Here is a 19,245-nt window from a genome sequence, read left to right as displayed (position 1 = left end):
CGTCTTGGAAAGGGCACGCTTTACATTTGCTGTGTCGTTAGACGAGACCGAGTCGGGCAAGCTCGTGAGGGTATCTCCGGTATAGTCGACCATCGTCGAGTTCTACAGCAGTCCGCAATCGCGCAGATTGACTTGCTGCCAATGCATGCCATGTCAGCCATCGGCGGTCGCACAGACAGCGGCATACGCACAATGACAATATCGTTGACGGCGGAGAGAACGAATTTGATCTGATTGGTGTCTGTTGCGCAAGTGAAGTGAACGTAGACTTGCTTTGAGCTCGACTGGTTGAGCGATACGAAACGGTTCGAGAAGTAATCGCAAGCAGCCTGTAGGTTCGCGCCGCCCGTGTAGTCTTGGAAGTACGGCTGGATGGGCGATCTTGTGAGCTTCTCCTTGAAGAGGTCAATCTTGTTCAGGAAGAGGATGATGGACGTAGACATGAACCACCTCGAGTTCGCAATCGAGTCGAAGAGCGCTAGCGCTTCTTGCATACGATTCTGAAGAGCTGGTCAGCATCGAGGGAGAAACATACGAGGGCAGACGACTTACTACTGACTCGTCTTCGTACAGCATCTGATCGTACTCAGAGATGGCGACGAGGAAGACGATAGCGGTGACGTTTTCGAAGCAGTGGATCCATTTCTTTCGCTCTGATCGCTGGCCGCCCACGTCGAACATTCTATAGCGCAAGTCGCCAATCTGGAAATGCGATTCGGTGATGCCAGTCGTCTTGACTCGCGAACGGAGCACATCTTGGTCATTCGGCAAATAATCAGGTCTGCCTATTCTGGGCATAGATTCGAAGTAGCTGTTGAATTGCATCAGCTCATGCTCGGCCAAACCTAAGGATCAAGCTGACTATGAAGCGCTGTCGTTGAGTTGGAACTCGCGTGATCGCTCAAAACATTTTTGCACGCCGGAGTCCTTCCAGAGGCCTGATATGGCATCGACGACGTTGGTCTCCAGAGACTCTCCTTCGATCTGGTGAGGCAGAGCCATGATGACGTCCGCCCGCGATTTGTTGGAAGGATTGGCGAGAGTGATGCCCATCATCTCCATTGCGTCAAGAATGACGTGCATGGACTGGATGGTGTTGCTGAAGATGATCTCTTTGTACGAGTCGCGTTCCTCGACAGAATATGAGCCCTCGTGGATGAGCTTCATCTGTTTGAGAATGGTCGATTTGCCAGACTCGCCCGCCCCGAGGAGAAGCATTTTGATCTCATTTCTAATGAAAACCAATCAGTGAGGACATGCAGCAAGTTTGGGTATGACTGACTTCATCTGAGCCTTGTCTTTCTTCAGCTGCGCCTCAATGGCATTTGAGCGCAGCTTGGCGCCGTCGTCCTCCTTTGATGACGTGCAGCCCATCTTGTGTAGCTCGCAATGGATCAGTAGAGCTGTTTATGACCAGATTCGGGCAGGAGACCGGACACTGTTTGCGCCTGAGCCTAGTTGCGGTAAAGTCTACTCGACAATGCCTGTCGACCGGCGTCGGTGTAGATGCGATCAACAGCGTTTGCTAGCGCTGCCCGTCGTGTCACAGGCGTCGGAGAGTCTATCGTAGCTGTGCCGGCCTCAGTGCAAGGCTTTGCGGTGGCACAAAGGCGAAACACAGCGTTTGACCTGTTGAGTCGCTGTCGCGTCGCCACGGCAAGACCGAGGAACGCCGCTGCGAACTGTGCGACAGTGCCTCGAACGAGCGGTCAAAGCGTCACTCGTGCTGGCCTCACCCCAGAGGTTTATAAGCTTGGGTATGCGCTCGCAAACGCTTCGGCAATGCGTGGCCAGACACTAGCCAGAAATGAGTGAGCCACGTTAGACACACGCGAAGAGAAGGGGTGGCGTCAACCAAATGCGGATTGTGGCCACACAGAGAATCCCATCTTTGTTCTCGGCCGTGCCTGCCGCTCGAACAATTGTCGCTCTCCACGAGTCAGCGCTGTCGTCCGGCAATGGCGAAGAAGACCAAAGGCGACGCTGCTGGCGGCACCAGCTCGAGTGAGCCCGCCAAACTCAAGGTTGCCAATTCTCTCAAGCTCAGGCACATCCTCTGCGAGAAACTATCAAAGATTGAACAGGCACAGGCCAAGCTAGTCTCGGGCGTCAACTTTGGCGTCGTCGCGCAAGAGTTCAGCGAGGACAAGGCGAAAGCCGGCGGAAGTCTTGGCTGGATGACGCGACAAGCCATGGCAGGACCCATGCAGGAGTGCGCGTTCACCTTGCCCGCCAGCACGCCAGGTAGGACTGCGCGCTGTGATGATGCCACCAAGCTGAGTAGGGAGCATCCAGACAAGCCAGTCTACAAGCAGTGCAAGACCAAGTTTGGCTACCATCTCGTCATGGTCGAGGATCGCAAGTAGGCGAACCCTTGTCTATCGACCGACCGACTTTGGGATGCTCTCGAGGACTTGCCGAACTACGAAGATCGTTTTCGTCTGCTATCCTGCTAGAGCCCAGCCGGGGCCTTAGGAGGGCGCACAACTGGCGCCATTGCGAACGACTCGCGCGCCGGCCCAGAGCCCGCACTCGTCATCATCTGCAGAAGGCAGGTTACGCCGGTCTCATGCGTCTATGACCTACGAATGCAGTCTGAATTACTGCAATGCTCAGAAACACAGTCGACGGTTATTGTGGAAGATGAATTGAGGCAGCGCCTCTGAATAAGCTCGCGCGCAGAGAAGCTTGCAGGTACTATCGCGTCATGTAGAAGCTTCGTTGCTCAATGGTCGCTCAAGACGAGAGTCATCCACGATGGACAGAAGACTTCGCGTGACAACAGCAGTCGCTACATCGCAGGCAGCAGTCGCGTCATCAGTCAAGTCAGGCTTTGACCTTATCAATAATGACGTAGTTGGTGTAGTTATCCAGATCCCTGCATTGCTTGTCATCGACATTGACGAACAGTGCCAGTCGATATATTTGCAAGTGACTGCGGCCCCGTCTTGGCCGACGGTGCCCTTGATGATTGGCCAGCCAGTGGTACTTCCACTAACGAGATGATGAATGCGAGCCAGCCTCATTGTCATCCGGCTTGACTGTGACCATGTCAACGGCAGCGCCAACGCTGGCTTTGAGGACCTACTGGTCCAGTCGGTGTAGCAACTTGACGCCAGCGCAGATATTGCCGATCGAAGAGCCACTACATCTGACATTGCTAGTCGTATCGATGCACGATACCAATTTGTCGTAGACGCCGTGACTGTCTTCCCGCATGACGAGTGCATGACTGGAAAAGCGAAGGCGGACCTACAACCAGTCATAATGGAGCGCAGAGGAGAGGTCGAGGCCCAACGAAGCCGGCCGAGCTCAGTTCGAGGTAGAATGCATTCTGAGTCTTGTGGATGATTGCACATTCGGCGATGGAAGCGGAAGCATCGATTGGCGAACGTGTAGCGAACGTAGCTAGCGAGGCAAATGTAGAAAAGTCATAGCGAGAGGCCTGAACAGCATCTGTCGGTCGATGAATGGGTTCCCCGGCTTTGCTGCTGGCGTGACCGTTGCTTCTTCGTGTGTTCAGGCCATATTGTGTATACCGTCGTTGCATTCATTCTCGACGATGGCAGTGCGTACAGAATGACGGTTGCGTGGTAGCGATCAAAGCCGTTGCTCAGGCATTACCGCGCGTGTCTGAGATCAAATCCATATGCTCATGGGTGAGATGCGCAATGCGTCGTGCTGTTGTTGGTGTCGTCGCGGAAGCTTGGAAAACCTTTTGGCTGGATGCCGTGGATGAATGCTCTGGGTAATGAGATGTCGCTGTCGGGCGCAACATGCTCAGTTTTGGTCTGGGTGCGCATATCTGCCACGTAGAGCATGTCATGCATGTCAAGGTAGCGCAGAAGTAAACGGTCTTCACCACGAAAGTAAGCGCAGTCAGACATCAGCAATTGCCCTAAATGCATGCCGTGCTACCAGTTTGGCCGTCACAGCCAGCTTTGACCTCAGGAACAGTCTCGCCATTCGTGTTGTCATTGAGATCTCTGTAAATACGTGTCAGTAAAGGTCTCCGAGTCGTGCCAGCCGACGTACTTGAAGTCGATCTTGGCGTGGTCTTTGCCAACGGTGCCGCTGAGGAGCGTCCAACCAGTGACTTTGCCACTGACGAGATGGTGGAAGCGTATCGTGAGGGGGGCGTTGTTGACAGGGGTGACTGCAATACCGTTAACAGCAGCTCGGAAACAGCCGGTGCGGACCTACTGGTCCAGTCGGTGTGGCAGTTGAAGGCAGCGCAAATATTGCCAACTGATGATCCGCCACACTTTGCATTGGTCGAAGTATCGATACAGGAGAGAAGCTTGTCGTAGACGCCATCACTACGCCGCATTCGATGAGGATTTCGTTGGACGATCGAGGACAGACTTACAACCAATCGTAGTGCAACGTAAAGCCTAATTCGAGATCATCAGAGAAGTCGAACGAGCTGACCTGAAGCTGGAATTGGTTCTGAGTCTTGCGGACGACTGCACGCTCCGCGACCGTGGCAGGACCATCGACCGGTGAACTCGTTGCGAGCGTGGCCAATGAGGCCATGGTAGCCAGCGTCATTGCGAGAGAATTGCACAGCATCTTGCAGATCGATTGTTCGCCTCTATGCGGAGTCTTCTGCTCTGGCTGCGATGGAGGATCAGGTCAGATTGACTATATCGTCATGGCGTTCAAACTCGACGACGGCGATTTGGCGACTTGGCGACAAACACTTTGTGATAGCGATGCGATGTGATGCGCTGTATATCAGGCGTTATTGGTCGCGGAAGGCTGTGGTGTGTCAATAGATATGGCCTCTTTGACGCTAGCTGGCTGCTCTGCGGGCTCCGGCAAACGTAGCGTGAGACGATCGCCGGCATATCGTTCTTGCCACGCGTTGATCCCGCCAATGAGTACAGCTGCTCGACTGACAGTAATATTGTGCTCATTCAGAGCGTCTTGGTACCAGCCTGCCACTCGTGGCCCTCTTCCGCGACTGCTGCCGCAATGAAACAGGACGACTTTGTGAAGCGACAAGATTGGCAACAGTGCGGGAAGTGTGGCCAGAAACGATTGCGCTGGCAGATTGACAGCGCCCTTGATGCAAATACCCTTGTGGCGCAAGGGATTCAGCCGGTATGAAGGCTTAGGCAAGTCGGATGGCCTACCTCAAAGTCGGTCCTACGGACGTCGACAACGAGTATATCCTCGTTCGCGAGCAGCATAGCGTGCACGTCTTCTGCAGATAGACTCGAGGGCTGAGTGATCTGATCGGCCATGCTGTACGGTCAAGCTGGACAGATAGGAAGGTGAATGAGAGGATGCGCATGGGTGTAGACGGAGGTTGTGAACCAGATTGGCAATGATTTGCAATGCCGGTTATCGCATCTCATCGATCTCATCGATAATGCAGATCGCCACAAGACCGGCATCATCGTTCGCACGTCGTCCAAGCTATCAAGCAAGACGATGCGAACGCTCGCAACCATGGCAGAGCAAACAATTGCTCGATACCGACCCTACGCTCATGCATCACCCGCCTGGGTCAATGAGCTCGAGCTCGAGAAAGTCATCGAATTAGCGAAAACTCAAGCCGTCAAACCGAAGATATTGGTTCTCTTTGGCAGTTTAAGAGAGAGGTAAGCCCCATTCTCGGCGATGGATGCTATACTGACTACCATGCAGGTCGTTCTCCAAGCTGACGGCCTATGAAGCGGCTCGCATTCTCGACAGGATAGGCGCGGACGTACGCGTTTATGACCCTACAGGTCTGCCTATGAAGGACGAGATCTCAGTCGAGCACGAAAAAGTACAAGAGCTCCGCGCACTCAGTCTGTGGAGTGACGGTCACTTTTGGTGCTCGCCCGAGCAGCATGGCACCATGACAGCCGTCTTCAAGAATCAGAGTCTGTTGCAATTCTGTCTCTGTCACAGTCATGAGCTGACACGAAAGCAGTCGACTGGATTCCACTTTCCACAGGTTCCGTCAGACCGACACAAGGTAGAACGCTCGGGCTCTGTCAAGTGAACGGCGGGTCGCAATCGTTCAATACAGTCAACCTGCTACGACAACTCGGTCGATGGATGCGCATGTGGACCGTGCGTCCTTGCGTGCGTGGTCTTTGCGAGCTTCTCACACGTACACGCAGATACCCAATCAGTCATCTATACCCAAAGCATGGACGCAATTCGACAAGAGCGACAGATTGATGCCTTCTGGTAACCGTGATCGATTGGTCGACGTCTGCGAAGAGCTCGTCAAAGCGACCATACTGCTTCAGCCCCATCTGGAACTCCTCGGTGATCGTTACTCAGAGCGTGCAGAGCGAGCAGAGCATGGCCGACTGCGCACTCAGGCCGAGACCGAGCTGGCCAAAAGCGCACCCTCCTGAGCGTGCTAGCCTAGTCCATCGCAGGCACAACACGGATCTGCGTTTCGGCAGCACAAAGTTGCTTCGCGTGCGGGCGCGCAGACGTGGCTGGTACACATGTACACTGCAAGAGGCGGCAAGCGCGCAGCTACAAAGCTACCGACATGCCGACCATCATGATCACAGGCAATGTCCAGTCACCAAAAGTTCGCGAAAAAGAACCGTGGCGAGTGTTATTCGCCAGATGCACCATGTTTGTCTTAGTGTCCGCTACGGATCGAATCATTGATCTATTCCTCGAGCTTGAGCGCTTGAGCGTGCAGAGCGGGAACAACAATCGCCATCTGGCTCTATTCGCAGCCATATGGGAACCACTTGCAGTCAGAATGCTGCGAATCATGATCAGCGGAGCTGGCATCCGGTAAAGCTTGACCGACAGCTCTACAATCGGCTTGATTGTCGAAATCATCGCAATCATAGTCGTCATCGCCACCATCGTCTTGAGGCTGTCGTCTCTGGTCAATCAGAGGGGAAGTCTGGACGGTCTATGCGTACACGGGCTGCAGCAAGTAAAGCGAGCGTCATGAGCATCAACATCGTCAGCTTCATCTCGCAGGTATTTGGGCTGATTCGACGCGGACCGGCAGAAGCGCGCAGTGCAACCGTGTGCGGCCTTGTCGTACTGAACACGGACGGAAAGCAAGATATGCACGGCGAGTCAGAAGAGGAGATAAAGCAACAGCGGGGTTTGGAACCAGACACTTATTGCTTCTGACATGCGGGAGGCCGCGAGCAAGCAATCGATGCGCGTCAGAGGCTGCATTGTGACATATGACACACTCGGGCGATCAGGTCTCTTTCAGCGAGGAGCCATCGTAGTTGCTGAAGATTGCTCTGTTGTCCACTTCAGCGTCATTGTGAGCTCGTCATCAAGTGAACACTTGCTGGTGGCCGATTGGCAAGCCCGCCACGGATCCTGTGGGTCCCAAATGCCAAGATTTGAGGACCTTAGCACTGTCATACGTGAAAGTGACATGGGCACTCCAGTGGCCGAGGGCAGTCTGTACCGACATCAGCATGATCGAATACTCCTCAATGATGGACTGACGAAATGAAACTTGGAGAACGAGTCGGCGCCCGACTTGCCACTTCCTTCAAACGTAGCGATGCACTCTGTGCCCGGTCCGATCATTATCGAGCAGGCCGAGATGCCGGTGAAATAGCCAGTCCTATGTGGCATGCTCAATGGAAAAACTTCGGTCGTGTTGACGACTCACTGCTTATCGTAAGTAACGCCAAACTGCCACGAAGGCTCGTTCTGGCCGCAGAATCAGCATGCCGCAGGGAAGAAGCGGATCGGACTTGCATGGAAAGCTGAATCGGCAATCCACATCGTCCAAGGCAGGCTGTAATCTTTGGGTTTCGCAGCCAAAGCTGCACTTGCAGTGCCGGCAGCGATGCCTGTGGCAATCATCATGATGAATGTCGAGCGCATTCTGGTCGGTATAGTCAAGATGATTTGCGTATGGCGAGGGGAGTCTGGATTGTCTTTGGTTGGCTTGAGCGATATCTCACGTTCCCGGCCGCGTCGGGCGACAGAGAGACGGCAACTTATGACATCCGACACCTTGACGTTGCTCCTCGCTGCGTATCATGGTCACCGCGCTTGTTACCGTGCGATCGCCGATTGCTGAGAATGTGTGACAAAGCCGAAGATATCGTGTTGGCGCCCAGCAAAGATGCAATCTGTCGCGACATGGCCAATGAAAATGCTTGAGATTACTTCGCGTAGGGTATCTCGTGTGCATGGACATCGGTTGTCATGAGATACTTGTCGATAGGATCCTCTCCGTCGACGCTTCCAAATTTGAGATGCCACGAGAAGAATTCGCCACCGGTCTTCGAGTGGTACATACGAAGATGCATCGACCAGTGATAAGGTCTCGTGCTTTGTGGACGTATCAGACTGTATGCAGCAGGGAGATGGAGAGGCGACTGACAACCAAAAGTCAGAATAGTGGATGCCATCGATGATGCCGTGGCCCTCGGCTTGCGCGTGGCAAGCAACGACTGCTTTGCCCGTTGACATGATGAAAATCTGTATCCAACTGAGACGTACGTTCTCCATCCTGGCAGCTGATTGGCTCGTCGAAATAAGCATGGCTGCGGCACCATGTCAGCTATCGCAACCGGCGACAATAGTAGAGCGAGGACAGACACAGAATCGAAGTGCAACGAGAAATGAGCAAAGGGTGAATCAGACCCTTTCGGCGCGGTCATGCCGAGTTCGTAGACGATTGGCACTTGCGCCCGCTTGTCGAGATCCATCACGTCGCCAGTGTTGAGCGTAGGCGTGGCAACGCTGAAGCCGACAGCAGCGACCAGAGCGAAGCCAGCAAGAAGCATTGCCGATAACCTCAACTTGGCAAACCTTCCGATTAGTGCTTGCTCTGACGAGATGATTGAGTCCAAAGGGAGCCTGGCAATTCGCAACGAGATCCAGTCACGATGTGCTGGAGCTGTGACGTGCGACGGGTATACCCCAATCTATCTATCCACCGTCGACGCGACCGTTGCGGTGTATCACCGTAAACGGATGTGACCGGTCTTACGCGGAGACACCGCGCGGCGAGTGAGGTTAGGCATGCATCAGTCGAGGTTCAGAGCGGAACGCGCAGCAAGGCAGCATGTTGCGGGTAGGCGTGACAATGGGTCTGCAATCCGAAGGGCATTCGCGAGATCCGTCGAGGTCTTAAGGCTGAGCAAACTAAGACTCGGTGAGGGGCTCGCCATTCGAGTTGAGGAAGATCTGACTGCAGTACGAGCTCTGTCAGCTTGGTGCGATGCGTATACTGCGAAGGCCTCACTGGTCCACGATGGGCAGACCGACCACACTTCCAGTTGGCTCGAGACGGTACGAGATGATATGGCCCCCAGACGAATGCAAGAAGGTAAGATGAACGCTCCACTGGCCAGGCGAAGTCTTAGACGGAATGTGAGTCAGTGAGTCGTCCCAGCGTTAGATAGCATACGAAGTGGAACTTGGAGTACGAGTAGAGTTGGTATGCTTTATGGCCCTCAGGAGTGGCAACGCAACTTTTGCCTGGTCCATTGACGACTTGGCAAGATGCTGAAGAATAGTAGCCACTGCGATCAGCGTCAGGCTAAGACCGGACTCCAATAAGTATTTGGCGGACGAGATATCAAATGTGAGGTCGAATTGCCAGGAAGGCTCGTTCTGCGCCAGGAGTCAGACGAGCACATAACGCCATGCAGCACTTACCTGGTAATCTTTATCAGTGATCCACATCGTGTATGTGAAATCATCACGTTTCTCGAGGGCAATAGCGGCTGCCATCGCAACGAAGGCCGCGAGAACGGCAAGCATCGTAGAAAGTATAGAGCGCATCTTGCTTATCACGCTTACAGAGCTGGCTTTGTAGGGAGCTTCCGATCTCCTGCAGTAGACTGCTGATGTGTATGAGGACTGGGCTGGAGAAAGTGATCTCTGAATATCGGGACCAATCAGCTCAATACGTAGCCATGACGACATGACATCGTGTCAGGCGAGAGATGGGCGAGCGATAGGGATGCATGTATCGTCAACCCGGCCGTCGAGGTACAATCGTCAGATGCCATGATCCTCGTAAGGAATATTGACAGGCTTTGCATCGCTCGTCCAGAGCTGCGGATTGACAATGTCCTGTTTGTACACGCTGCCAAACTTGATACGCCATGCCAAGATCTGTCCGCCTGGGGTATGGTAGAAGCGAACGTGTACACTGAGTCACTCTGAGCAGACACTAGAAGAGCAGACCAAAGAGCGTACTTGAATAGGTAGTCGATCGTCTGCGGCTGTGATCAGCGCCAATGAAGAGATCGACTGAGAGACGTACAAAGTGGAAGTCCGAGTAATCGAGCACGCCGCCGTTGCCGTGGCCTTCAGGCGCACTGTCACAATCTGCTGATCTGATTTAGCTATGACAGGAGCTGTACGCAAACTCAAACACGTACCGACGTTGTCGAGGGTCGTACAGCGAGTGGCCTTGCCGTAGTAGTAGTACCTATCTTTGTCTGAGCACGAGTCAAAGCCCAACTTTTAGCAGGCTCACAGATCTTCATATTCGAGAGCAAAGATGAAGCGAGCCTGCACTTTTGGATCTTTGGCCTGAAGGGTCATGATGTACGCATTCTCGGTCTGACGTTGCACGATGGGTTTATTCACAGTCGTCCTGGGGCCGGTACTGCTGCCTGTGGTAGTCATGCCGGAATCGTCGGCAGAGGCATTGTCGTTGGCGCTCAGCGGGCTTGCCGAGCAGGACAATGCGAGGAGAGCGACGAGAAGAGTCGAGAGTATCGAGACTTGCCGGAATCGCATGTTTGTCAAAGCACGCTTGAGCGAGCGGTTTGGCGCAAACACGACAGCTGCTGCGGGCATCCCTGCGCCTCACACAGACCAATCTGACACATTACACCAAAGTGCACTTCACAGGAGCAGAAGTATGCGCGGTTGCTGACGATGATCATCAGAGAGTGACTCGGAGCGAGTGAGGGGGTAGATAGATTCACCAGCTCGAGCTCGATATCGATAGCGGGCAGGCACGCGACGAATTTCTGACGGCAGTGACGACGAACGGCTCGATGAATCTTGGCTTCTTCTCGGGCAGCCCGCTCGACGTCGAGATCCTCCTGGACGGCGAGCACGAGCGGAAGCAGCTCGAGATCAAAGCAGATGGCAAGGACAAGCGAGAGCGATGTCCCATCTACTATGACGGCGAGAGCGTCAAGGGACTCGTCCGTCACTCGGTCATCAGCCACTGCGCAGACTGACAATAGAATGGCAGGCTACAGTCAGAGTACGGGACGGCAAAGCGATCAAGCATGAAGGCATCAAGGTCGAATTTGTGGGCAGCATAGGTTAGCATGGGCCCGGTTCAGCTCATCGACGCGCTGAGCAAAGCTGCCGCTTGCAGAGATGTTCTACGACCGAGGGAATCACTACGAGTTCCTCTCACTAGCGCAAGAGCTAGCATCTCCCGGCGAGCTCAGATCAGCTCAGACGTTCGAGTTTGAGTTCAAGAACGTCGAGAAGCAATACGAGTCCTACACGGGCATCAATGTCAAACTGCGCTACTTTGTGCGCATCACACTCTCGCGGAGGATGGCAGACGTAGTCAAAGAGAAGGAGCTGTGGGTGCACTCTTATCGGATGCCGCCAGACTCGAACAATTCGATCAAGATGGAAGTCGGCATCGAGGACTGTCTCCATATCGAATGTGCGCGTCTCTGCATGGTTGTGAAGTTCTATCTGATGGTCGAGCAGTCGAGTACAACAAGTCAAAGTATCATCTCAAGGACGTCATCGTCGGCAAGATATACTTTCTGCTCGTGCGCATCAAGATCAAGCACATGGAGCTCTCCATCATCAGGCGGGAGACAACAGGCGCGGCGCCGAACCAGTACAACGAAAGCGAGACGATCACCAAATTCGAGATCATGGACGGTGCACCCGTCCGCGGCGAGACGATACCCATCCGACTCTTCCTGGGCGGATTCGAGCTCACGCCGACGTTCAGAGAAGTCAACAAACGCTTCTCTACGCGCTACTATCTCAACTTGGTGCGTCCTATTTCCTCATGCACAACCCACGCTGACGCCCCAGTAAGGTCTTGCTGGACGAAGCCGCACGACGGTACTTCAAGCAGCAAGAGATTACGATCTTTCGCAAACCCGAGAACTAGCCCCGCAGTGACGCTGTACCAACATGTACACAAACCGACGAATGCAATTCCCCATACAGCGAAACCTTTACGAAACATACTGAGGCACGAACATCGGACCACCTTTACGTGCGGCACAACACGTCGAGCAAACTCCCTTGCTCGATCGAGTAGCGTTGCCACACTTGCGACAGACATACTTTGCCTGCCTACTACGATGACCTGGTGGCTCGCCCGCAGGCGTCTGAGGACCCGAATGAGATCGAATGACTTCTTGCGGTTCATACACAACTTGCTGATAAGGCGCAGGCGCAGCATGTTCAGGCTCGGGCACAGGCGCATAGACGGGCTGGAAGTAGCCTTGTGATTGCTCGGCTGCATAGCCGGGAGACTGGCCTGCCTCTTGCCCGTATGGCACCTGCAGAGCCGGTACACTCTCACGTGCAGGCGAACGTGGTACGGGCTCAGCGTGACCGTTGGCTCTCCTCGTCCTCGCAGCTTGCACGCAAGTCGAACACACGAGCTTTGACGAGCGAGTGGCTGCACCACATTTCTGGCAGGTGTACTTTGCTCCTTGTGCCCTTGCGATCCCAGGTGACTCTGCTTGGACCTCTACGTGACCCTCGGCCAGACCAGGCGCATACGTTGGCATCTGCGTCGGCGTTACATAGAGGTCTTGCACCTGTGGGGGCACGCCATTGTCTGCTCTCATAGGGTCATGAGCTCCCGCCAGGAACAGCGACGAGGGAACGCACTGTTCCGGGCTGGCTTGGCGTTGCCGTGTGTGACATAGTAGAAGAAGTTGCTCATCCTCAGAGGTCGACCGTTATCGAGGAGAGGAAGGGAAGGAATGTCATCTGGGTCGATAAGTCTAGAAGACGGTCTGCGCCATCGGGACTGTTACCGTCTCGCGCGAGATGTTTCTGAGCGTTCCCAAGTCAGATCGGAAGTGATCAGGCGATCCCGCGAAGAGAGCTTCTCCACAGAATATCCGCCGATGGACAGTCGCCTGCTTCTTCAGCTCGGTCGTCCTTCTCGGCCATGTGGCCATACACTATTCCCACGGCCTTGTCCCCCGCAGATCTTCTTTGCCAAGCGTCCATGAACGCATGAAAACTCGGCTCTACATGCCATCCCGCACTCCTCGAGAACTCGTTTAGTAAGATGCAGACGAGCGAAGTGAAGCCAACACTGCAGCAAGCTGCACCATCTCAAACATACTCGGCTCAATCTCCTGCTATGCATCAAGCTCAAGGATCTGCTGCTCCCCAGATCGTCGGGCCAGCGACAGTGTCAGGAACCGCGACCTCGCATGATCCCGAGAAAGCCCAGCACAACGGCGGCCTTTCGAAGGTCGCCGCAGCGCAACCCATCAATGCTGTTCCAATCACGCAGCAGCCGGTGAGCCTCGAGTCGTTATACGCATGCGGCTTGTGACGGCCTCATAGCGTCCCATGGGCTCCATGCTTGCTGCAAACCATAACGTTCAAGGCCTGCCAAGGGACGTAGTCGGCAAGCGAGCATGGACTTTTGGTCTTTGCTCGCGTCGCACGCTCTCGTCTTGCTGCCTGCCTTGTCTGTGCCCTTGCATTGTCTACGGCCAAGTTCAAGGACGCTATGACGCCTTGAAGACGACAAACCAGCGTGCGTGTTTATGCTACAATGAGATGCCGCGTGCTGATATGCAGAATGCAGCGAGCGAATCGAACGAGGCGATCAATCCCCCTTGTCTGCTCTGGTGCTTACTCTCTATCGTCATCCCGCCCAATTGTATCTTCCTAGTGCGCGCTGCCTCTGTCTCGGCAACCAGTAGTCTGCTGACTCAGGTCGTCGTCAGCCGAACCAGCGCGCACAGGTTGCATCTCGCTACGATATCCGGATTGATGGAGTCAACGAGATTGTGCTTTCTCTTTGCTGCACGCCGTGCGTACTGTCGCAGACAGATCAAGAGCTTCGTCTCGAGGAGACCGCTCTTCGGGCCCATTGACCACTACATGACATGCTCTGTATAGTTCGACATCATTGCACACTAGCTTTTACGACGACAACAGATTACGTACGTCAGCAAGGTCTAGATCGTCACATACGAAGGATTCCGCTCGAAGAAGATAGGCTTGCGCGCACGTTTCTTATTGCGCACGGCTCTTGCCGACGATCGTCTAGCCCCACTGACTATCTCCTCCGGCGGTACAGACGACCCATCGGCTTGCTGAGCAGGATTCTCGCTTGCGCTCGAGAGCAATGGCGGTTGCGGTAAGGATCTGACAGCGCGACATGGCCAGCAAGTCGTCTTGAGCAGATGTCCATGCACCCCGCTAGGACGGTTCCTGACGCTGCATGTCAGACCAGGCACGAGCACCGCTCTGCACGAGGGGCAAATAGTCCGTTTGAGTGCAGGTGAGGTTCGCAATGTCGCCTTTTGGGCAATGGAAGCCATCATCGAGCCTGTTGTCGCGTTCATCCGCTCAGCCGTTGCATGATTCTTGCTTCTCTTCGCTATCTTGGCATCGCTCCTTGCCCCGCTGGCATTGCATGAGACTGTTGGCGGTCCGGGTTGAGTTGCAGAGAGGCCAGCCAAGAAATTGCCAGCTTGCTTGAGGAAAGAGATGCGCAGAAGAAGCTCCCTACGCGTACGGCGAGTCAGACGTGCGCAGGCCCATTGCCTGCCGTACTGACTTGTTTTGCACCTGTGGCTCTTTTCGGTTTGCCTTTGCAGGCATGATCACTTGCGCACTGACGCGATGTCGCCTTTTGCAACGTTATCCTCGAGAATTGGATCCCAAGCCCTGATGTGATCGCCCGTCTTTGCACACGGCCACGTACACGCTTCGGGTCTGAGCGAAGTTCTCGTGGAGAAGCGTGAACGCTAAATTGACGATGTCGTCCCGCCGCGACGCCGAGCGGACGATCTTGGCAAAAACACGGTGCTCTGTCCTTCCCGCTCTTCCCTCACTGGCTGAGCGCCATGTAGAGACCTCCCCCTCCGCGTTGCTCTCAGAGACCTCCAAACAAGATGTCTGGCGAAAAGGCTGCTTACAATCCTCAGCTACCTGCACCCATCATGCAGACTCAACAACATCCGTATGCCGCACAACAAGGCCATCAGGCAGTTCCTGCTATGCAGCACCAGCAAGCGCCCGTCTATGTTCAGCAGCCTATGCATCAGGTAACGCGTCCATCTGCGAGCATGCGCGCCGCAGTGAGATTGATTCGTGTCGCAGCATGATGAGAAAGGCATGCCCTACCGACAGCATCCTCAGCACATGCAGCAGCCTCAGGCTATGCCCGCCATGGTCGCTACAGCTGACAACATTCTCGGTCGTCCCCGCGATGCCGACGGAAAGCGCGAATGGAGTTACGGGCTATGCTCCGGCAAGACCTGCAGCGGCTGCCTCTTCCCTTACTTCTGTAGCTGCATCTCCTACGGTCACAATGCCCAGCGCTACGAAGCGCTCAGAAATACAGGCAGACGTGAGTTTGCACGTTACGTTCCACGCTGATCATGCACTCACTGGGCCTGACCATTGCAGCCAAGACGAACCCAGAGATCTTCAGTTCACCCTGCATGCTCTGGCTCCTCGTCTCGTGCATCATTCCGCCATCGTGTATCTTCCTCCCCGGTCAGCGCGAGCAGATCGCGTCGAGATACGGCATTCGCACCAACGGATGCTCCGAATGCTGCCTCTCGATCTTCTGCGCACCTTGCATGCTTTCGCAAGCTTCGCGCGAGCTCGAACTCGAAGAGCAAGCCATTCGATAGACTATCCGTTCACTTCATGGACTTTACGGGGTTGTTAGGGACTGAGTTGTATCGCTGGTGCGAACAATTGCAACGTGTGCACAACATACATCATAGCATCAGAAATTACGGACGGTTTGACCGCCAAAGGATCGCCTGATCGATCCTGCCCACCGGACTTGCAGAACTCGCATCGTGTGGACTATGTCTAAATATTGCGCAGACTCGCAAGTGTGCTACGAACAGCAGACGAGGCCGTCGAGTATAGATCCGAGCCACATTCTGCCGTCCTCTTGCCGACGCACGAATAGGCACAATGGTCAGCAGCTTTTCTTGTCCGCTACTGCCGCATAGATCGTCGCAGGCACGGCAAGGCTGTACTGCGGGCGGTAGTCGAGCTGCCGTCTAGCTCCTCGAACCCGTTGAGGAGCAGTCACTAGCGCTTGACCACGTCGCGCCACTGTGGTACGCAGCTGTGCTGCTCATTCCTGTCGATATCCCAGTGTGCGCTACTCTCGGGTGGGCAGGAGCAGCTACAACTGGTTCAGCCAGTCTACTTTCAGGGAAGAAGCAAGAGCACTCACTTGCAGCCGAGGTTCTTCGGGCGGGGACAGTGGGTGAAGAAGTCGTGATTGTACGCGAAATCCTCAAAGCTGTTCCGAACGTCAACCAGCTTCTCCTGATGAACGGTCATGACTCACTAGTGGACTTTCTCCCGGCCCGCGAGGAGAGCGAGCGCAAGAGTGCGTACAGGCGCATCGCCCCACCTTTCGGTGTAGAAGTGACCTGTATCGTCCAAGGCTTTGAAGAAGTTCTGGTAGGAGACCGAGCGAAAGAAGCGCAGATCGCCAATCTCGAAATTTGTCCAAAAGTGACAGCGATCTAAACCAACCTTGTCAGCATCTTTTGAGCAATGCACAGGAGCTGGACGGACTGTAGCTCTCCGTGAGGGCGCCCTGCTCGATGACGAAGGGCCACAATGAGCTTGGCGTCATATGCTGGGCGTACCGGTAGTTCTGGACATGTCTAAAGAGCGTCGGGATCGTGTTGGCGCTTTCCTTGATCGTGATGACGAAGCCGTAGACTTTGCGTCTGATTGCCATGAACCGGAAAGGGTCATATGTAATGTCACAATAAAAAGTCACTGCTCGCTCGCAAAATGAGCAACAGAAAGGAGACAGCTGCAGCCAGGACTGACCTCCCGGCTCGAGTCGCCAATACCAATCATAGGGTGCCAGAGAACGGTGTCGCGCAAAGGTACCGCTATAGAACCTGCACATATTGTGGTAACTCTCAAGACCGGCATACTGAACGCCTTGCTTTGCTTGGCGGGCAAAGCTCTCTCTAAAATGGGTAGCGTTCTGATGACTGGGTATGTTCCACTCGCTAGGCATGACTCTGTCGTACTGCACCGCAGCATTGGCTGGCAGCGAATCGCGAATGTTCGACCTGAACTCCTCAGTGAACTCCTCTTCGTTGAGCAAGAGGTACGGGTAACGAAAGAATCTGTTGAAACGTTGCTCAAAGTTGACCAAGGTCGGCATGAGCTCTTTCATATCCGAGTTCCTTGCGAGGATGAGAATGACGCCTTTCTCCCGTGGCAGAGCAGTCGTCAGGCTCGTGTCAGAACAGCCACGCATGGCCGGATCGATCGACAGCTGAGGTTCTTGCAACATAGAACGAACACCGGTCCCGCCCAAGAAACAGAGGAAAAGTATGGCAAGTGCGAGGAGAGCAAGGGAGCCGATGAGCCGCCGTTTGCCTCGTTCGCGTTGTTCTTGGCCACTGTCGCTCGTGAACGCTGTCGAGCTCGTCGGGTGTTCATGGACGGCATCATAGCCGTTTGTCCGGACTCGTTCATACCGAGCGGGCGGCATGAGTATCAAGACGTGACCAGTCCAATCAGCCCTGCGAGAGGTGGTCGTTGTGGAGTAGTTATGGTCGTCTAGGGAGGCCTGTGCTGTACTTTTGCAATCTATTAGTGCTCACTTGGCCGGACCATAGCCTCGTCTGCCGATTTATAGGCACGGGGGCATCTCCGAACGGTCTGCTTTCCGGGCCAAGCTCGCAACCCGTCCGCTGTCCCGGCTGTGTCCCGTGCTGTCGCGCAATTTCGTCGTCGCGTTCGGAATTTCTGTCGGTGCAAGGGGTTAACGTCGTTTGAGTTTGGCCGACTGTAGACGCTCAAATAGGGTGCGTCATGCTCGAGCAGAGCGGTCCGCAGGGACTCCTAGGCTCGCTGAGCACACTCGCGCGTGACCACACTGGCTTGTTTGACCGAGTCGACAAGCTCTTCAACCGAGTGGCAGCGCCAAACAGGCTACACAGCTCGATACCGCTCTCTCTGTTTGGCATAGTCCATGCTGTCCGCATCGGTCATGCACTCGCAGAAGCGCAGCGACGCACAGACAAAGATCCACGCGGTATCAAACCCACGCTCGCTCAGCAATTTCTTGCGCCTATCATCTTGCTCTTTTCTGCCAGTACCATCATAGGTGCATCTCACCGTTGGAGGGTGCTGGCCAAGCTAACAGCTCCCTCCACAGCCGTGCTGCTCGGGGAAGTGCCGAGTTGGCTCTATTCGCCCTGGTCGGTGCTGCAGTATGGCATCACAGGCGTCCTCATCGCCCGCACGCCCTTGTACAAAGCGCTCGTTTCTATACCCATCGGACTCATCGGTCCTCTCTACGCCATCGTAGACGGCTTCGGTCGCACGCTCGGCTCGACTCTGTACGGCGTAGATGTCGTCAGAGCTCACGCATCCCCTCTCGTCGCTCATTCGCTCTGGGCCAAGCTCATCATTGGTACCATCTCGGGCGCAGCAGGTGGGCCCGTACTCGATACCATCAACGGATTCAGTTCTTCTTGGGGCATCACACGCAACCCGAGCTGGCTATCGCTGGCCAACTGGAATGTCGATATCTGGGGCGCACTCGTCGTCTCACTCGTCTATGTCATCCTCACAGAAGGCGCGGGCGGTATCGTTGAGGGTGTCCAGTCAGAAGCGATAGTCGACAGGCCAATCGCTAGAGCAATCTGCTCTGTCTTGCTCACTATCCTTATTTCTGTGTCGCGACTCGGTCCAATGACGATGATCTATCAGCGACTGAACCAGCAGCGGAAGCGTGACGGCGGCAAAGTCAAGCCGACTGCACAGGCAGCACGTAAGGAGAAGCAAGCGATCGAGCTGTCCGCCAAGCCATTGCCTGCGAAACCCATCTCGAGCGCATCCAATGCCTCAATGAGCAGCGACACGCCTCGTAAGCGCAGGAACGCCCGCAAATCAGAACTATAGACGCTGTTCAATTCCTCAATGGTCGTGCTAAAGAGGTACTACTGCATTCGGAGCGCGTATGCTGGCAGGCCAGCGGCTCATCAATCGACAAAGCTTAAGTAGTGAGTTCTAGACGATTGTGATCTAACGATGTTGGCTGGGGTTGTATGA

The 19,245-nt window shown here is 54.7% G+C and overlaps 20 protein-coding genes across 20 annotated transcripts; 6 read left to right on the top strand and 14 right to left on the bottom strand.

The window, feature by feature from the left end:
* Positions 1–102: 102 nt before the first annotated feature.
* L969DRAFT_48716 (uncharacterized protein) lies at positions 103–1,374 on the bottom strand (the record flags this gene model as incomplete). The annotated part of the gene is made up of 5 exons (XM_014712791.1): positions 103–135; positions 192–500; positions 553–811; positions 863–1,231; positions 1,283–1,374. The coding sequence occupies 5 exons, from the start codon at positions 1,372–1,374 to the stop codon at positions 103–105; spliced, it is 1,062 nt and encodes a 353-aa protein (XP_014568277.1).
* Positions 1,375–1,454: 80 nt separating this feature from the next.
* On the bottom strand, positions 1,455–1,889 carry L969DRAFT_94760 (uncharacterized protein; the record flags this gene model as incomplete). The annotated part of the gene is made up of 3 exons (XM_014712790.1): positions 1,455–1,696; positions 1,737–1,797; positions 1,878–1,889. The coding sequence occupies 3 exons, from the start codon at positions 1,887–1,889 to the stop codon at positions 1,455–1,457; spliced, it is 315 nt and encodes a 104-aa protein (XP_014568276.1).
* L969DRAFT_87718 (uncharacterized protein) lies at positions 1,867–2,809 on the top strand. Its single transcript, XM_014712789.1, has 3 exons — positions 1,867–2,244; positions 2,296–2,694; positions 2,742–2,809. Exons 1-2 carry the CDS (start codon positions 1,959–1,961, stop codon positions 2,364–2,366), a joined length of 357 nt encoding a protein of 118 aa, XP_014568275.1. The 5' UTR covers positions 1,867–1,958; the 3' UTR covers positions 2,367–2,694; positions 2,742–2,809.
* Positions 2,706–3,266, bottom strand: L969DRAFT_94758 (uncharacterized protein; the record flags this gene model as incomplete). Its single annotated transcript, XM_014712788.1, has 1 exon — positions 2,706–3,266. The coding sequence occupies one exon, from the start codon at positions 3,264–3,266 to the stop codon at positions 2,706–2,708; it is 561 nt and encodes a 186-aa protein (XP_014568274.1).
* L969DRAFT_87716 (uncharacterized protein) lies at positions 3,105–3,565 on the bottom strand. The gene is made up of 2 exons (XM_014712787.1): positions 3,257–3,565; positions 3,105–3,205 (listed from the first exon to the last, which is right to left on the bottom strand). The coding sequence occupies exon 1, from the start codon at positions 3,548–3,550 to the stop codon at positions 3,263–3,265; it is 288 nt and encodes a 95-aa protein (XP_014568273.1). The 5' UTR covers positions 3,551–3,565; the 3' UTR covers positions 3,105–3,205; positions 3,257–3,262.
* Positions 3,566–3,898: 333 nt separating this feature from the next.
* Positions 3,899–4,536, bottom strand: L969DRAFT_94757 (uncharacterized protein; the record flags this gene model as incomplete). Its single annotated transcript, XM_014712786.1, has 4 exons — positions 3,899–3,986; positions 4,036–4,156; positions 4,204–4,319; positions 4,370–4,536. The coding sequence occupies 4 exons, from the start codon at positions 4,534–4,536 to the stop codon at positions 3,899–3,901; spliced, it is 492 nt and encodes a 163-aa protein (XP_014568272.1).
* Positions 4,537–4,737: 201 nt separating this feature from the next.
* L969DRAFT_17624 (uncharacterized protein) lies at positions 4,738–5,249 on the bottom strand (the record flags this gene model as incomplete). Its single annotated transcript, XM_014712288.1, has 2 exons — positions 4,738–5,082; positions 5,139–5,249. The coding sequence occupies 2 exons, from the start codon at positions 5,247–5,249 to the stop codon at positions 4,738–4,740; spliced, it is 456 nt and encodes a 151-aa protein (XP_014567774.1).
* A 208-nt stretch (positions 5,250–5,457) lies between these two features.
* On the top strand, positions 5,458–6,547 carry L969DRAFT_75086 (uncharacterized protein; the record flags this gene model as incomplete). The annotated part of the gene is made up of 4 exons (XM_014712785.1): positions 5,458–5,609; positions 5,656–5,876; positions 5,927–6,069; positions 6,120–6,547. 4 exons carry the CDS (start codon positions 5,458–5,460, stop codon positions 6,360–6,362), a joined length of 759 nt encoding a protein of 252 aa, XP_014568271.1. The 3' UTR covers positions 6,363–6,547.
* A 144-nt stretch (positions 6,548–6,691) lies between these two features.
* Positions 6,692–6,950, bottom strand: L969DRAFT_17622 (uncharacterized protein; the record flags this gene model as incomplete). The annotated part of the gene is made up of 3 exons (XM_014712287.1): positions 6,692–6,730; positions 6,779–6,847; positions 6,897–6,950. The coding sequence occupies 3 exons, from the start codon at positions 6,948–6,950 to the stop codon at positions 6,692–6,694; spliced, it is 162 nt and encodes a 53-aa protein (XP_014567773.1).
* A 101-nt stretch (positions 6,951–7,051) lies between these two features.
* On the bottom strand, positions 7,052–7,991 carry L969DRAFT_463165 (uncharacterized protein). The gene is made up of 5 exons (XM_014712784.1): positions 7,708–7,991; positions 7,619–7,659; positions 7,450–7,570; positions 7,287–7,402; positions 7,052–7,235 (listed from the first exon to the last, which is right to left on the bottom strand). Exons 1-5 carry the CDS (start codon positions 7,834–7,836, stop codon positions 7,190–7,192), a joined length of 453 nt encoding a protein of 150 aa, XP_014568270.1. The 5' UTR covers positions 7,837–7,991; the 3' UTR covers positions 7,052–7,189.
* Positions 7,992–8,748, bottom strand: L969DRAFT_463164 (uncharacterized protein; the record flags this gene model as incomplete). Its single annotated transcript, XM_014712783.1, has 4 exons — positions 7,992–8,289; positions 8,342–8,411; positions 8,461–8,504; positions 8,560–8,748. Coding segments are annotated over 4 exons (472 nt in total), but the record flags the coding sequence as incomplete, so codon positions are not given.
* Positions 8,749–9,108: 360 nt separating this feature from the next.
* Positions 9,109–9,729, bottom strand: L969DRAFT_48760 (uncharacterized protein; the record flags this gene model as incomplete). Its single annotated transcript, XM_014712782.1, has 5 exons — positions 9,109–9,154; positions 9,209–9,324; positions 9,374–9,488; positions 9,539–9,579; positions 9,625–9,729. 5 exons carry the CDS (start codon positions 9,727–9,729, stop codon positions 9,109–9,111), a joined length of 423 nt encoding a protein of 140 aa, XP_014568268.1.
* A 240-nt stretch (positions 9,730–9,969) lies between these two features.
* Positions 9,970–10,719, bottom strand: L969DRAFT_94751 (uncharacterized protein; the record flags this gene model as incomplete). Its single annotated transcript, XM_014712781.1, has 5 exons — positions 9,970–10,123; positions 10,171–10,190; positions 10,238–10,302; positions 10,356–10,405; positions 10,454–10,719. 5 exons carry the CDS (start codon positions 10,717–10,719, stop codon positions 9,970–9,972), a joined length of 555 nt encoding a protein of 184 aa, XP_014568267.1.
* A 217-nt stretch (positions 10,720–10,936) lies between these two features.
* L969DRAFT_87706 (uncharacterized protein) lies at positions 10,937–12,147 on the top strand. Its single transcript, XM_014712780.1, has 5 exons — positions 10,937–11,135; positions 11,186–11,258; positions 11,315–11,617; positions 11,665–11,960; positions 12,008–12,147. Exons 1-5 carry the CDS (start codon positions 10,983–10,985, stop codon positions 12,080–12,082), a joined length of 900 nt encoding a protein of 299 aa, XP_014568266.1. The 5' UTR covers positions 10,937–10,982; the 3' UTR covers positions 12,083–12,147.
* On the bottom strand, positions 12,108–13,180 carry L969DRAFT_87704 (uncharacterized protein). Its single transcript, XM_014712779.1, has 2 exons — positions 12,817–13,180; positions 12,108–12,763 (listed from the first exon to the last, which is right to left on the bottom strand). Exons 1-2 carry the CDS (start codon positions 12,869–12,871, stop codon positions 12,150–12,152), a joined length of 669 nt encoding a protein of 222 aa, XP_014568265.1. The 5' UTR covers positions 12,872–13,180; the 3' UTR covers positions 12,108–12,149.
* Positions 13,181–13,225: 45 nt separating this feature from the next.
* L969DRAFT_48896 (uncharacterized protein) lies at positions 13,226–14,048 on the top strand (the record flags this gene model as incomplete). The annotated part of the gene is made up of 4 exons (XM_014712778.1): positions 13,226–13,462; positions 13,510–13,705; positions 13,757–13,842; positions 13,899–14,048. 4 exons carry the CDS (start codon positions 13,226–13,228, stop codon positions 14,046–14,048), a joined length of 669 nt encoding a protein of 222 aa, XP_014568264.1.
* An 84-nt stretch (positions 14,049–14,132) lies between these two features.
* Positions 14,133–14,781, bottom strand: L969DRAFT_49061 (uncharacterized protein; the record flags this gene model as incomplete). The annotated part of the gene is made up of 2 exons (XM_014712777.1): positions 14,133–14,685; positions 14,738–14,781. The coding sequence occupies 2 exons, from the start codon at positions 14,779–14,781 to the stop codon at positions 14,133–14,135; spliced, it is 597 nt and encodes a 198-aa protein (XP_014568263.1).
* Positions 14,782–14,835: 54 nt separating this feature from the next.
* On the top strand, positions 14,836–15,906 carry L969DRAFT_87700 (uncharacterized protein). The gene is made up of 3 exons (XM_014712776.1): positions 14,836–15,227; positions 15,283–15,532; positions 15,592–15,906. The coding sequence occupies exons 1-3, from the start codon at positions 15,075–15,077 to the stop codon at positions 15,819–15,821; spliced, it is 633 nt and encodes a 210-aa protein (XP_014568262.1). The 5' UTR covers positions 14,836–15,074; the 3' UTR covers positions 15,822–15,906.
* L969DRAFT_87698 (glycosyltransferase family 15 protein) lies at positions 15,859–17,922 on the bottom strand. The gene is made up of 5 exons (XM_014712775.1): positions 16,999–17,922; positions 16,735–16,944; positions 16,502–16,682; positions 16,385–16,453; positions 15,859–16,333 (listed from the first exon to the last, which is right to left on the bottom strand). The coding sequence occupies exons 1-5, from the start codon at positions 17,675–17,677 to the stop codon at positions 16,237–16,239; spliced, it is 1,236 nt and encodes a 411-aa protein (XP_014568261.1). The 5' UTR covers positions 17,678–17,922; the 3' UTR covers positions 15,859–16,236.
* A 78-nt stretch (positions 17,923–18,000) lies between these two features.
* On the top strand, positions 18,001–19,207 carry L969DRAFT_94744 (uncharacterized protein; the record flags this gene model as incomplete). Its single annotated transcript, XM_014712774.1, has 3 exons — positions 18,001–18,295; positions 18,347–19,060; positions 19,131–19,207. 3 exons carry the CDS (start codon positions 18,001–18,003, stop codon positions 19,205–19,207), a joined length of 1,086 nt encoding a protein of 361 aa, XP_014568260.1.
* Between the last annotated feature and the right edge of the window lie 38 nt (positions 19,208–19,245).

The sequence above is a fragment of the Mixia osmundae genome, assembly GCF_000708205.1.
Source record: "Mixia osmundae IAM 14324 unplaced genomic scaffold scaffold_5, whole genome shotgun sequence".
NCBI classification, from domain to species: Eukaryota; Fungi; Basidiomycota; class Mixiomycetes; order Mixiales; family Mixiaceae; genus Mixia; species Mixia osmundae.
Note: the sequence above shows the minus strand (reverse complement) of the source record. Positions and strands in the feature narration are given on the sequence as shown.

Bases quoted from the DNA above. Each gene is read 5' to 3' on its own strand.
- L969DRAFT_87716 (XM_014712787.1), bottom strand. From the start codon at position 3,550: ATGCAACGACGGTATACACAATATGGCCTGAACACACGAAGAAGCAAC.
- L969DRAFT_87700 (XM_014712776.1), top strand. From the start codon at position 15,075: ATGTCTGGCGAAAAGGCTGCTTACAATCCTCAGCTACCTGCACCCATC. The intron at 15,228-15,282 runs GTAACGCGTCCA...TTCGTGTCGCAG, and splicing joins TTCAGCAGCCTATGCATCAG to CATGATGAGAAAGGCATGCC. The intron at 15,533-15,591 runs GTGAGTTTGCAC...TGACCATTGCAG, and splicing joins GCTCAGAAATACAGGCAGAC to CCAAGACGAACCCAGAGATC.
- L969DRAFT_463165 (XM_014712784.1), bottom strand. From the start codon at position 7,836: ATGCGCTCGACATTCATCATGATGATTGCCACAGGCATCGCTGCCGGC. The intron at 7,571-7,618 runs GTGAGTCGTCAA...CATGCCACATAG, and splicing joins GGCGTTACTTACGATAAGCA to GACTGGCTATTTCACCGGCA. The intron at 7,403-7,449 runs GTCAGTCCATCA...ATGTCGGTACAG, and splicing joins CGTTCTCCAAGTTTCATTTC to ACTGCCCTCGGCCACTGGAG.
- L969DRAFT_87704 (XM_014712779.1), bottom strand. From the start codon at position 12,871: ATGAGCAACTTCTTCTACTATGTCACACACGGCAACGCCAAGCCAGCC. The intron at 12,764-12,816 runs GTGCGTTCCCTC...CTATGAGAGCAG, and splicing joins CGCCAAGCCAGCCCGGAACA to ACAATGGCGTGCCCCCACAG.
- L969DRAFT_87698 (XM_014712775.1), bottom strand. From the start codon at position 17,677: ATGCCGCCCGCTCGGTATGAACGAGTCCGGACAAACGGCTATGATGCC. The intron at 16,683-16,734 runs GTCCGTCCAGCT...AGGTTGGTTTAG, and splicing joins CGCCCTCACGGAGAGCTACA to ATCGCTGTCACTTTTGGACA. The intron at 16,454-16,501 runs GTGAGTCATGAC...CGTTCGGAACAG, and splicing joins GGCCGGGAGAAAGTCCACTA to CTTTGAGGATTTCGCGTACA.
- L969DRAFT_87718 (XM_014712789.1), top strand. From the start codon at position 1,959: ATGGCGAAGAAGACCAAAGGCGACGCTGCTGGCGGCACCAGCTCGAGT. The intron at 2,245-2,295 runs GTAGGACTGCGC...GGGAGCATCCAG, and splicing joins CTTGCCCGCCAGCACGCCAG to ACAAGCCAGTCTACAAGCAG.
- L969DRAFT_87706 (XM_014712780.1), top strand. From the start codon at position 10,983: ATGAATCTTGGCTTCTTCTCGGGCAGCCCGCTCGACGTCGAGATCCTC. The intron at 11,618-11,664 runs GTGCGCGTCTCT...ATGGTCGAGCAG, and splicing joins GGACTGTCTCCATATCGAAT to TCGAGTACAACAAGTCAAAG. The intron at 11,961-12,007 runs GTGCGTCCTATT...CGCCCCAGTAAG, and splicing joins CGCGCTACTATCTCAACTTG to GTCTTGCTGGACGAAGCCGC.